Source organism: Protomyctophum bolini, assembly GCF_963924005.1.
Source record: "Protomyctophum bolini genome assembly, chromosome: 1".
NCBI classification, from domain to species: domain Eukaryota; kingdom Metazoa; phylum Chordata; class Actinopteri; order Myctophiformes; family Myctophidae; genus Protomyctophum; species Protomyctophum bolini.
The window spans coordinates 30,863,262-30,875,393 of record NC_137862.1 but is presented as its reverse complement, the minus strand read 5'-3'; the positions used below and the strand labels follow the sequence as shown (position 1 = coordinate 30,875,393).

The window sequence follows — 12,132 nt, the reverse complement described above, 5'->3', positions numbered from 1 at the left end:
ATCACATTGGACAGATGAGGACGTGCAGGCTCTTATTTTTTGTGTGGGGCGAAGAAAATATTCAGAAGGAGTTGGAAGGGTCTGTTCGGAACGAACAAGTTTATAGGAAAATGGCCCATCGTCTGCGTGAGTTGGTCGGCGTGCGCACATTCACAAGTAAGCATGGCCCCACAAGCTTTCGGAGGGTTCCGAGAGGGGCTAGGTTTAACCATGATCCTCTTACCATTTGTCGATGTACACGATCCCTCCTGGAAAAGCGTCTGTGTGTTGTTTCAGCAAGTCGACGTATGCATTTCATCCGCTGTCTTGCCGTTTCATCAAGTTCATTTATCATTTCATTTCTTCTCTTTCTTAAGCTCATCATATTCCGTTCATATTCTGCCCGTCTCCACTGACGTTTAACAGTACGGGCTGCATTAACAAAAGCGTAAAACGTTAATAAAAAGCATATTTGCGTGACGGTGTCTTCCATTATGCCAGAAAACAATATTTGACAATGACGAATGGGTTTTTTTTTTTTAAGTTTTAAAAGTCTCTTCCATATGTACGTCTCTCTTCTGGTCTGTTGTTGTTATTCTGATTGTCGCATGATAATGACGTAATGGGTGAAATTAGCTGATCTACAAGCTCCCCTATGACGAAGTATTGTGAGCTTGTAGATTGGCCATTTTCAAATGGCCAAAATGTATATATAGTACAGGTCTCTGAGCTTTGTGTCAAGCTTTGCTGGTACAACGGTGAGCTGTAGTCCATGAACAGCATGCTGGGACAATGCTGAGCTGTAGTCCATGATCAGCATGCTGGAACAATGGTGAGCTGTAGTCCATGAACAGCATGCTGGGACAATGCTGAGCTGTAGTCCATGATCAGCATGCTGGAACAATGGTGAGTTGTAGTCCATGAACAGCATGCTGGAACAATGGTGAGCTGTAGTCCATGATCAGCATGCTGGAACAATGGTGAGCTGTAGTCCATGAACAGCATGCTGGGACAACGGTGAGCTGTAGTCCATGATCAGCATGCTGGAACAATGGTGAGCTGTAGTCCATGAACAGCATGCTGGGACAACGGTGAGCTGTAGTCCATGATCAGCATGCTGGGACAATGCTGAGCTGTAGTCCATGATCAGCATGCTGGAACAATGGTGAGCTGTAGTCCATGAACAGCATGCTGGGACAATGGTGAGCTGTAGTCCATGATCAGCATGCTGGAACAATGGTGAGCTGTAGTCCATGATCAGCATGCTGGGACAATGGTGAGCTGTAGTCCATGAACAGCATGCTGGGACAATGCTGAGCTGTAGTCCATGATCAGCATGCTGGAACAATGGTGAGCTGTAGTCCATGAACAGCATGCTGGAACAATGGTGAGTTGTAGTCCATGAACAGCATGCTGGAACAATGGTGAGTTGTAGTCCATGATCAGCATGCTGGAACAATGGTGAGTTGTAGTCCATGAACAGCATGCTGGAACAATGGTGAGTTGTAGTCCATGAGCAGCATGCGTACATATTTGTCAATCAGCTTCTTGTCATCAATGTGCGACAGGCATTGGTGGATAAAGTACTCAAATGTTTTACTTAAGTAAAAGTATAAATACTGCAACAGAGAAATTCTGGAATTCAAAATGTACTTGAGTAAAAGTACAAGTACAGTATTGGTATTAAAATATACTTAAAGTACCAAAATTAAATCTAGAATGTCCCATTTCAAGTTTTCAAATGTATAAAGATCTTTTGAAAATAGCAGACTACAAGCTAACTTAGTTACTTAAGTTTACACCATTGTCAATAGGTCTCTATACATTTATGTAACAAGGTCACAACACTTTATACGGAGACCTACAGTATACTTGGTCTGTTCTAAGTCTGCTGGAAATAGCTGCTCAACAAGCAATTTTGTACACAATGTTTTCTGTGCAGAGGTGCTTTATGCTGATGCTCTGCTTTATTTACAGACAAAATAAAAGACAGATTCTCTCAAAATACCAAAACCTTCTCATGCAACATTAAATGTAGTTAATCATACATTTTCTTCTGTCAGTGAAGAATTCAGTGTAAATGTCATACACATGCAGTTGAAGGTCAAATGGACAGGTTGCCATGCATGCACAAAACCTCCTACGCATGTTACCCATGTGAGATTAAAGTGATTCAGCTCAGTGTCCTTTGAATAATTATCGAGGTATCAATGGAATGTTCTGTCGTCCTGCTGTAAGCCATTACTGGTTTAATGAGAAAGACACAGAGATTACCTCCACTAAGCAAATTAACATACTAAACTAGCCTCCAGGCCACGTACTACGCACGGACGCACATCTGTAGAGAAAGAATAAGGAAAAAAGGACACATAACAAACACACATTCTAACACACGCACGCACACACCCACACACACACTTTTAGGTCATGTGCATGTGTCATACTTGCTTATCCAACACTTTCCTCAATAATCTCCTCCGCTGCAACAGTGTGATTGAGGCTAAACACACTCATGTATGTGTGACCCCCCCCCCCCCCCCCGACACACACACAAACACACCATTCATTTCCTTATTTCTATTATTTTCATTTTTATTTTCTCTGTCTGTATATTCTTTGTATAGTTTGTATTAAATGTACCTTACCCCTACAGATACATTAATGAAATTAAAGTTTTTAGTCTAACATGGGCCTATCCTCTTTTTCTTTGTTTTCTTGTGTTGAAATAGGTGAATGATGTAGCTGGATGTAGCTGTCTGTATGTATTCAAAATAAATGGTCAAAGACAAGTCAGCTAACAACAGTGACATGAAACATGTGAGAAACAAATGTAGGAATTGTACATGTGATTGACTCAATAAAGTAAAAAAAATAAAGAAATGTATGCAAACATGCATGCACTACAGTACGTGCACGCAGTGTGCATGAGACCCTGCAAAAGTATTCACATGGTAGCATTGGGCTAAGGTAGGCCTGTCACAATTATTACATAATTGTCTAATCACAATTATTAGAGATAATCGCATTTATTTTCTCATAATCGTTTCAAAGTTGATTTTAAAGTATAACATTAATGAATAATGTCAGTAATTTATTTGTATATTTCAGTTATTTGTCATATCTGCCCTGTGCATTTTTTGATTACCAGGCTAACAGAAATGAATTCTTTATTCATTATGTTCCAATATTCAATGCCAAAAACACAATTAAATCGTAATTAGTTTTCTTCTCAATGGGATGCCTTGAATTATAGTAGCTGAAATTAAGTTTGCTTTGAACGAGTATATCTTCCTCTTCTTTCACATACAGTATGGTGGCTAATAATAATAATCGTTGCATGCAGATAAGATACTGGCAGCAGTTGTCAAAATGCTGTGTTGCTTAGCGTGTATACATGCGAGGTGTGGGGATGAGTTTGTACACTGGAGGGACAAAAACATGCACGCACACACACACACACACACACACACACACACACACAGCGAGCCAGCCAACGACAGACTTGCTCATTATCATGTGCCTCTGTATTTCTGAGTCTGTTCAACCGCTTCTTCCTTCTGCTCGCTGACCCTCGTCTCTAAACCTAATTATTCCTCCATGGCAAGATGTCCCGCACCAACAATAGCAAACTTACAATCTCACGTGTCACACATTACGCATTAATACGCAAGGCATTATGAGCTTGTGGATCTGCTATTTTTGGCATGCGACAGAGCACAATGTGTCTTTACTCACTGTAGCCTGCATACAGTATTTCATCTGAAATGTAAAAATACAACACGCAAGTGACGCGCATACAAAAATAAAGACAATGAAACAGCTGTCTTTATGTACAGTTGACATTTATAGAGCTAATACAAAAACACTGTGGTACAGATCAATTATAAAAACTAAACCGTAACAAGAACAACAACAACATAAATAGTTTATAATCCTGATCGGTAGAAATGTCTTGGTCCCCTTGCAGCGTTACGGTTGAGGCGTAGGCTGTGACAGTGGAGTGTGGGGGACAGGTGAATGCTTTATTGCTTTCTCAACCAACAGACTGATTAGAAAAGATAACGTGTTCCACGTCTGGACATATATCGCTCATCTATAATCATCTGAAATCGATATATAATATCTGAAAATCCCTTACAGCTGTTTCTCAGCCAAACATAATTAGACACCATCATCATCATCACTGGTGGAATTGGAGTCTTAGCGTCGATTGACTTGCGAGGCATAAACATCTCACACCTATGACCGAGGAGCGGCAGTGGCTCAGGGTTAATGGCCGGTAGAGCAGCCGGATGGAACCTTGCAGTTCCCATCCAGTTCGAACCCTGTGGGCTCCCCCAGAGTTAGTGCCGAAGTGTCCTTGAGCAAGTCGCTGAACCCCTAATTGCTCCCAATGTGCAGGTTGGTGCCTTGCATGGTTTCCTCCGCCATCGGTGTATGAATGTATGTGTGAATGTAATGCACAATCTGTGTAAAGCGCTTTGGATAAAAGCACTATATAAATGTACGTTTCACCATTTAGCGAGGACAGTCCATGTACTAGCCAACATTCACACATCTCTCATAGGCAGAAACAGGAAAGAGAGGTGGCTAGGACTGGGCAATATATCCCTATTACATTTAGAACGTGATATGAGACTAAATATGGCCTGGGATTTTGGCTATAGTTGTCATGACATGGAAGAAGTGCTTCCCAGACTTTAATCAGGGAAAGACAACACACACACACACACACAAATAATGCTGCCTTGCAACCTGTTTTTTCAAGCTTTTTTCATCACAATAGAATATTATTGTCCCAATATCGATCCCATGGTATTTGGTCAATATCTATTGTGATAGCCTATGTGACTTTGTCCATATGGCCCAGCCCTATTCTATGTCTGTCCCATTAGGTTGAGAGAGGGCTCTCGTTGACACAGGACAGAAACACTTTTATATTTAATCGGTATCGGCAGCCAAATTCAACTTGAAGCACGATATGTTCAGATACCCGTCGTCTAATCCTTCAAAGCCATTATTGAAATCGTGGCCCGTGGTAATCATCTTGTCTAGTTACACCGCTGCATCCACAGAATTGTTCCAATTCAGTGGTTTCTGGATGTGCAAGACATGTTGCTGGCTTTGGTGAATGGGCCTCGGGGGCCACAACAATAACACATGATGAATTTATTTCATGCCGCGACAACACAGCATATCTTTACATGCCTATTTGAGATGGAACAACAGTCCTGAAGGGGATAAACACGAACATGTTTATGGTAAGTTGAGGTACAGGGCTGGCACATATGTTTACCAAATACCTCCTCCATATCTAAATTGTGAAGATAAAAATGTTTCAAAAAATGTTCAGAAATAGTGAACATAGCCTATGCACAAGCCCACGCCTTGCAAGCTTGTAGATCTGCTATTTTAGCTATTTTTCACTATTGTTGACCATTCATGAAATGGTATCATACACCAGGCACGAGGGATTAAAACCAGGAAAAAAACTACAATATCCCAAATCCCAGACAATCTAGTCTCATATATCATGATATCAGTTTGATATATAGTGCCCAGCCCTAACTTGAGGTGTGAGCCGGTAAATACTGCATGTAATAGTGCGTTGGTCGTGGGAATGGACAGGCGGGGGGCTGGAGGTCATTGGTATGGAGACATCCGTCTGATACACCAAACGGTTCTCTGTTAACTCATCCATCTGTCTCTTGAATACATCCATCAGATAGATGCCCTCTGCATTTCTGTGTGTGTGTGTGTGTGTGTGTGTGTGTGTGTGTGTGTGTGTGTGTGTGTGTGTGTGTGTGTGTGTGTGTGTGTGTGTGTGTGTGTGTGTGTGTGTGTGTGCGTGCATGCGTGCGTCTTTAACAGCGCGCAAGGTGGCACAGTGGTTGCCAAACCTTTTAGCTCAAGACCCAAAAAAGAAATTAGATGTTTGCCGGGACCCAAACTAGTGAAAATAGCAGTTCTATAGTTTAGGTGGTTCGGGCATCTGGTTAGGATGCCTCTCGGGCGTCTCCCTAGGGAGGTCCTCGAGGCACGTCCCACTGGGAGGAGACCCCGGGGCAGACCAAGGCGCAGTTGGAGGAAATACATCGACTCACTGGCCTTGGAACGTCTCGGGATCCCCCAGGAGGAAGTCACTAATGTTGCTTTGGAGAGGGAAGTCTGGAGCACTCTGGTGGAGCTGTTGCCCCCGCAACCCGACTACGGATAAGCGGTTGAAGATGGATGGATACTTGGATAGATGGAAAAACAAAATGTAGGAAACCCCAAAAAAACAAAAGGGACCCATAAAAATGTGCTTTCCCTGACCCACTGTTTGGGAAGCAGGGCTGCCGCAGAATATGCTAGGTATAAATGTAATGTGTCGTGTCAGTGTATGCAATTACAGTGTGCGTGTGTGCGTGCGTGTGTGCGTATCATGGTATCTGTAACTGCAGCTCCTCCTCCTCCTCGTCCATGTCGCTGGGTGGTCCGTCTGCGTTGTTGTCCGGGCTGAACCGAGCCGACCTCATCTTTCCAAACAGCCCCGGGCTCTGCTGCTGGCGACGCAGTCTGGACAAACACACACACACACACACACACACACACAGATAGAGAATCACTGTTGATTTTGATAGCACATTTTTTTATTCAGATAATAGTCATAGTATTTTTCATTTAGTTTTGAGTCATGTTTTAGTTGCATAATGACATTTTAGTCTAGTTTATATTTGTTGAGGAAATTGTCAATATATTAGTCTTAGTTTTATTCATCATAGTTTAGTTTTTGAGCGGTGCCTCCATTACGGAGCTATGTATGTCCGTATGTGTGTCCTGTGTCTCTGTATCCGAGCACGGAAAGCTGCAACACGGTAACTCTGTCCTTTCTCGACCATTTCGTACGTGGGAAGGCTCGCCGGAACTGGGCCGCCCCCCTGGGTGCATTCCTGGGGGTCTGGATGTTCCAGGGACCCCCCGTGAGACCCCCACACAGTAAGTCATTTCTCAAAGATTGTTTCCCCAAAAAGTACAGAGCACAGTACAGTACAGTAACTATAATAATACATTTATAGTTGCACCGCTCAGTTCACACAGATGTGATTTTTATTTAATTTATGTTGGTGAGAAAAGGTTGTCGATGAACTTTTTTCGTCACAGTTTTAGTCGAGGAAATCAACACTGATGAGAAGGACGTGGACGCCATGAGAGAGAGGAACCAGAGGAAGAGAGACACACAGAGGGAGATACTTTTACTTGAGTAAAAGTATCAATACTGCAATGCAGAAAAAAACTGTTACAAGTTTAACCCTAAGTACTAAAGTATTGGTATGAAAATGTACTTGAAGTGTAGAAAGTATACTCTTTATGCAGAATGTCCCGTCACAGCATTGTGAGCTTGTAGATCGGCTAGATGTCCGAAATGTACATTTATGTAGGGCTGAATTGGGTAATGCATATTTTGTAATAATCATTAAAATCTACAAAGTAACGATTAACTAATGTTTTAAAATAATTGTAGTGGAGAAAAAGTAAAATAACGGAAAATTGGAAATACTCCAGTAAAGTAAAAAACACCTCATAATAAATTACAATAAATGAAGGTTGTTTGTTTTCACGCATCTTTTGTTTTTACAGACGTACTATGTAAGAATAGCCTGTTTGTTTACACCACTTTCTGTGCGTGCTGTGCATGTGTTCGCATGCACTCACAACAGCCCAAAGACCAATGATATATATTGCACAAACACAGATTTGTGTTTGTGCAAGAGTGATAGTAGTATAGAAGAAATAAATAAAACGAAAGAGAGAGAGAGAGAGAGAGAGAGAGAGAGAGAGGAAATACTTCCCGCAGATTACAAATCACCCAAGAGAGTTTGAAACATGGCTAATGACAAAAAAACTCCCATATCTGCTCGGCGAAGTACAACAATGAGCAAACACAGCAGCAATATTCGTGAGCTGCTGTGATAGAAGGATATCAAATGGACTACTAATCATTGTGTGTATTCCTACACTATCTGCGTCAAGCGACCTTGGTACATATAAATTGATTTAATGGAGATTCTGACCTTCAATTGTACATACATTTTGTTTTGTGTTTTGATCGCATCGCAAAGAGAGAGAGAGAGAGAGAGAGAGAGAGATACTGTACATAGAACCATTTCATTCTTTGGCTTAGTCTAGATTAGCTACCCCATCCAAACCAGCTTACTTTAACTGAAAGATGCATTCCACACAAAATCATGTTTTTTGAGTGGTAACAGTGGTTCATTTGAAAATGCGGAAGTAGAGAGTTCTTTCAGGTGCTTCAAACGCCACTGAGCAGTGAAATGAAGAGCTGGGGGGCTAGTATGAGCCACATTATTCCAAAAGACACAGATTCACGCAATTGGCGGGGAAACGGTTAACATGCAAAGCAATCAAACTATGTAGCTTTAGTTACAGCCTAGAATTAGAAAGATATGAGATGAGGAAAGACAGAGGAATGGAAGAGAAGATGTTTAGAGCAAGGGGAGAGGGAAGAAATAAGGATTGAGGAGAAAGGATAATGGTGTTTAAGCATTCAGGACTGCTCTCCGATCCTGTCTAGCTATAACGACTTGGCCCATGCATGCCTTAGAGAAAAGCTTCAATGATTTATCAGAGGAATTTTGCCTACATTTATCATCGTTTCGGGACCGTTTACAATCTTGACTTGAAGAAAATGTGTATGTGTATGTTTGATTGAAATTCTTAATTTGGAATACCCCTTGAGATACAATATCTCGTTTTCGAGAGGGTTCACAAGCATACAATCAATACAAGGTAATTTAACAGAAAAATAAAAAGGAAAACCGTTTGCTAGCCTTTATGCTCCAAAATGACTAAGGCAAAAAAGAACACTCCCTTCAGATGATTCCCTCACTTTCCTTTGATCCCCTTTCCCTCGCGTTCCTCTCTTCCCCCCATTAATTCATCCACCGTTCTCCAGCCTTATCCTCCATCGTAAGGGTGTACCTCTCATTACTTCAGTCATGCATTCGGGTACCTCTCCTGTCTCTACTCCTCCTGCTGAAGTCATCAGCTTGTTCATCAATGTGTTGCTTATGAAAGAGAGCCCCATCGGAGTGTCCTCTCCATCCTGAACTGGAATGTAGCATTTTGTTGAAAGAATTCCCCTCTCACTCGACCTTGCGCAATGAGCACATCTGCACAAAATCTTTCTTAATTAGCGTGGTGCCATGCAAAATGCGCACACACAGAATTATAGCAGATCTACTTGTACAGCGGCTATTTTGCCTGTGCGGTACCGCCACCGCGCAACGAAGTCGAAGTATATACACAATCAAAACTCAAATGAGCACATGACATTCATTCATCTCGAGCGGAGAGCTACACTGCTTGTGACTGCTTGTGACTGCTGCAGTGCGCACCCAAACCAAACGAATGACAGATAGTATGTCATGTTACGTATGTGTATACGCAGGAACGAGGGACCGTCACATCTCTCTCTCTGTCTCTCTCTCTCTGTCAGTCCAGTGTCATTTCCTAATGTTTAAAATTAGATATTCCTCTAAATCTGGGTAGAAATAAAGGTGCCTTTTCGAATTCCAGCCCCTGCCCTTCAAATTCCCTCTGCACGTACCTGCCCCCTCCCCTCTCTCTCGTAAGCAATTGAATGAACAGGACTTGCTGGGTGTTGAAAAGCCGGTCGTTAGGCTCCTTTTTTTTTGCAGGGGGGCGGGTCATTGATTAATATATTGTTTTGTGGGGCGGGTTGGTGAGGGCTGGCTCCCGTGGTGGGACGGACCAGCCAGGTTATGAAAAAAAGCCGGGCCGTGCATCACTACCACCCATCCTTCTGATGTCTCCCTTATGACTGATACCTGTACATTCAAACTCTAGACGGGCCCGCCCCAAGGTTATTAGTTCATCCGCGCCCGGCAGCCGGCAAAAACTAGAGTTCTCAACAGGCCTGAAAATTTACCTGGGCCCTCATCAAACCCTGTACACTCAAGACGCTGCCACCCTTAGATCTCCATATATGGAGCTGACCTGTTCTGACATTCCATATGTTGATCTGACCTCATCAAACCCTGTACACTCAAGACACGCTTCATATATGACCAGCACAGAATTCCATATGTTGATCTGACCCCCCATGCCAAAGCACCAGCGCTCACCCAGCAGTCTGCCGTCACCCAGGCGGATACGTGCAGTGCCGTACACGCGACGCAAATGTATGGCTGAAGTGGTAAAGCTTGGTGTTGTGTAATGAAAAATATAGTAAAAAATAAGTAACTAGTAACTAAAGTTTTCACATAATTGTACTTGAGTGAAAGAACACTATTTGTCTCAGAGATGTAGTGGAGTAGAAGTAAAAGTATATAAAACTGGAAATACCTCAAAAATGTACTTCAGTACAGTACATGACTAAATGTAGTGAGTTACTTTACACCAGTGGCCAGGTCAGGGTGAGCAGAACAGTGGTGAAGATGATAAAGGTGTAATGTGTTTGGAGCAACAACATGCACTTGGACACTAAAAGCTTTTCTATTGAGCCTAAAACACTCAGCAGCACGGCCACTCAATTTAAAGAGAGAGACAGACGGAGGGAAGAAATGGAGACAACAATGAGATAGAGAGTGAGAGAGGGGGGGGGGGGTCGCTATACATTTATCAAACGTGCTGTGGTTGTTGTCTCTCTCTCTCTCTCTCTCTGCTGTTGACAAACCATCAGTGGTGGAGGCGAGCGGGAGAATCAATAGTCTTCACAAACGGCCATAAAAGCAACAGCATGGCCATGGTGCATGGGATCATATTGCCTGCTGCGATGCGTCAACCACAGTGAACAACCACTTATTGAAAGGCTCCCCGCTCTGGAACAAATGGAAACACAATCCAAAAGGCAAACAGAAAGGTCGACCGTGTAAATAGGCTACTACAGTGAATAATAGTTATCTCAAAGGTCAATCAAAAAGTTACATTTCTAGCTAGACTATCCATTTCATAGTTTAAAAAACATAACACTTGTGTGAAGTTGGGGGCGCACGGCCACTTGTTCAATGTCATCTTGATCACGCCTGCACATCATGGTACACCAGCACCAGTTAAGTATAGTAGCTCAGAGTGGAGGACAGACTATCCTGTCATATTATCCTATCCATTATATATATAGCCTAACTTATCCAATATAAACATCTGTTTCCGCATGGTTCTCATTGACATTAGCATATGCAGACAGCCACAATATCTGTTTTTCACTTTACCAAATACAGTATATGTAAGCTGTTAATTAATTAGCGTTTAGAGAGAAGAGAAGAAGAGAAGAGATTCAGAGTTTGGGCGCACACACGCACACGCACATGCACACACACACACACACACACACACACACACACACGCACACACACACACACACACACACACACAGCAGAACAGACAAATGCGTATAAAGGACTTTCATTTAGGGATCCTGTCCACACACACACACACACACACACGCTCGCGCATGCACGCACGCACGCACGCACACACAGAGAGAGAGAGAGAGAGTTTTATGAACGAGAGGGTGCCGTGGACATCATCTCCACAGCACTGGCACACAGATTGACACGTGCTATGTTCGAATCAACATAGCTTAGCTCAAACAGCTGGAAAAAATATATATATATTGAAATGTCCAAACCCGCCTACCAATGATGCCACTGGTAGGAGAATCTGAACTCTCCACAGCCCTCATCTGATACACAGACCCAAGTAGATGACCAGTGGTGAAGGGATGTCAAATCTTTATAGTGGAAAATGGATTTCACCTCCATCATTTCTGATTACTGAACCAAAACGTGAATGTTCCAAGCCTGAGCCTATACACTGTTTAGTATGAGTAATGAATAGGACAACAGCATGGGCGGTGGAACGGATCAATACTCCAGACCTCAGACAGAGAGGGTTGCTTCACACAGCCTTCACTCAGTCCCGCCCCCTCGAGAGACCCGGAAAATAAATCCCTGTTCATTTTCCTCATAGACTTTTCAGAAAGTATTTATTTAAAGACGTTTACGCCGCGGACAAAGCCAACATGCCCAGAGAGAGAGAGATAGGATCTATGGAGAACAGGCAGTCAACATAAAGGATGAGTGTTTAACTAGCCCCAATAAAAACACCATTTGGTAGGATAAAATACAC

The 12,132-nt window shown here is 42.6% G+C and overlaps 1 protein-coding gene across 1 annotated transcript in view; it reads right to left on the bottom strand.

Annotated features, from left to right (window-relative positions):
* Nucleotides 1-3,804: 3,804 nt before the first annotated feature.
* The window catches only part of ccdc102a (coiled-coil domain containing 102A), an 80,378-nt gene continuing 72,050 nt past the window's right edge, over nucleotides 3,805-12,132 (bottom strand). Inside the window, exon 10 of the mRNA XM_080764182.1 lies at nucleotides 3,805-6,537. Coding sequence (XP_080620308.1) covers nucleotides 6,402-6,537 — 136 coding nt within the window. The 3' untranslated portion in view covers nucleotides 3,805-6,401. The remainder of the gene's footprint in view (nucleotides 6,538-12,132) is intronic.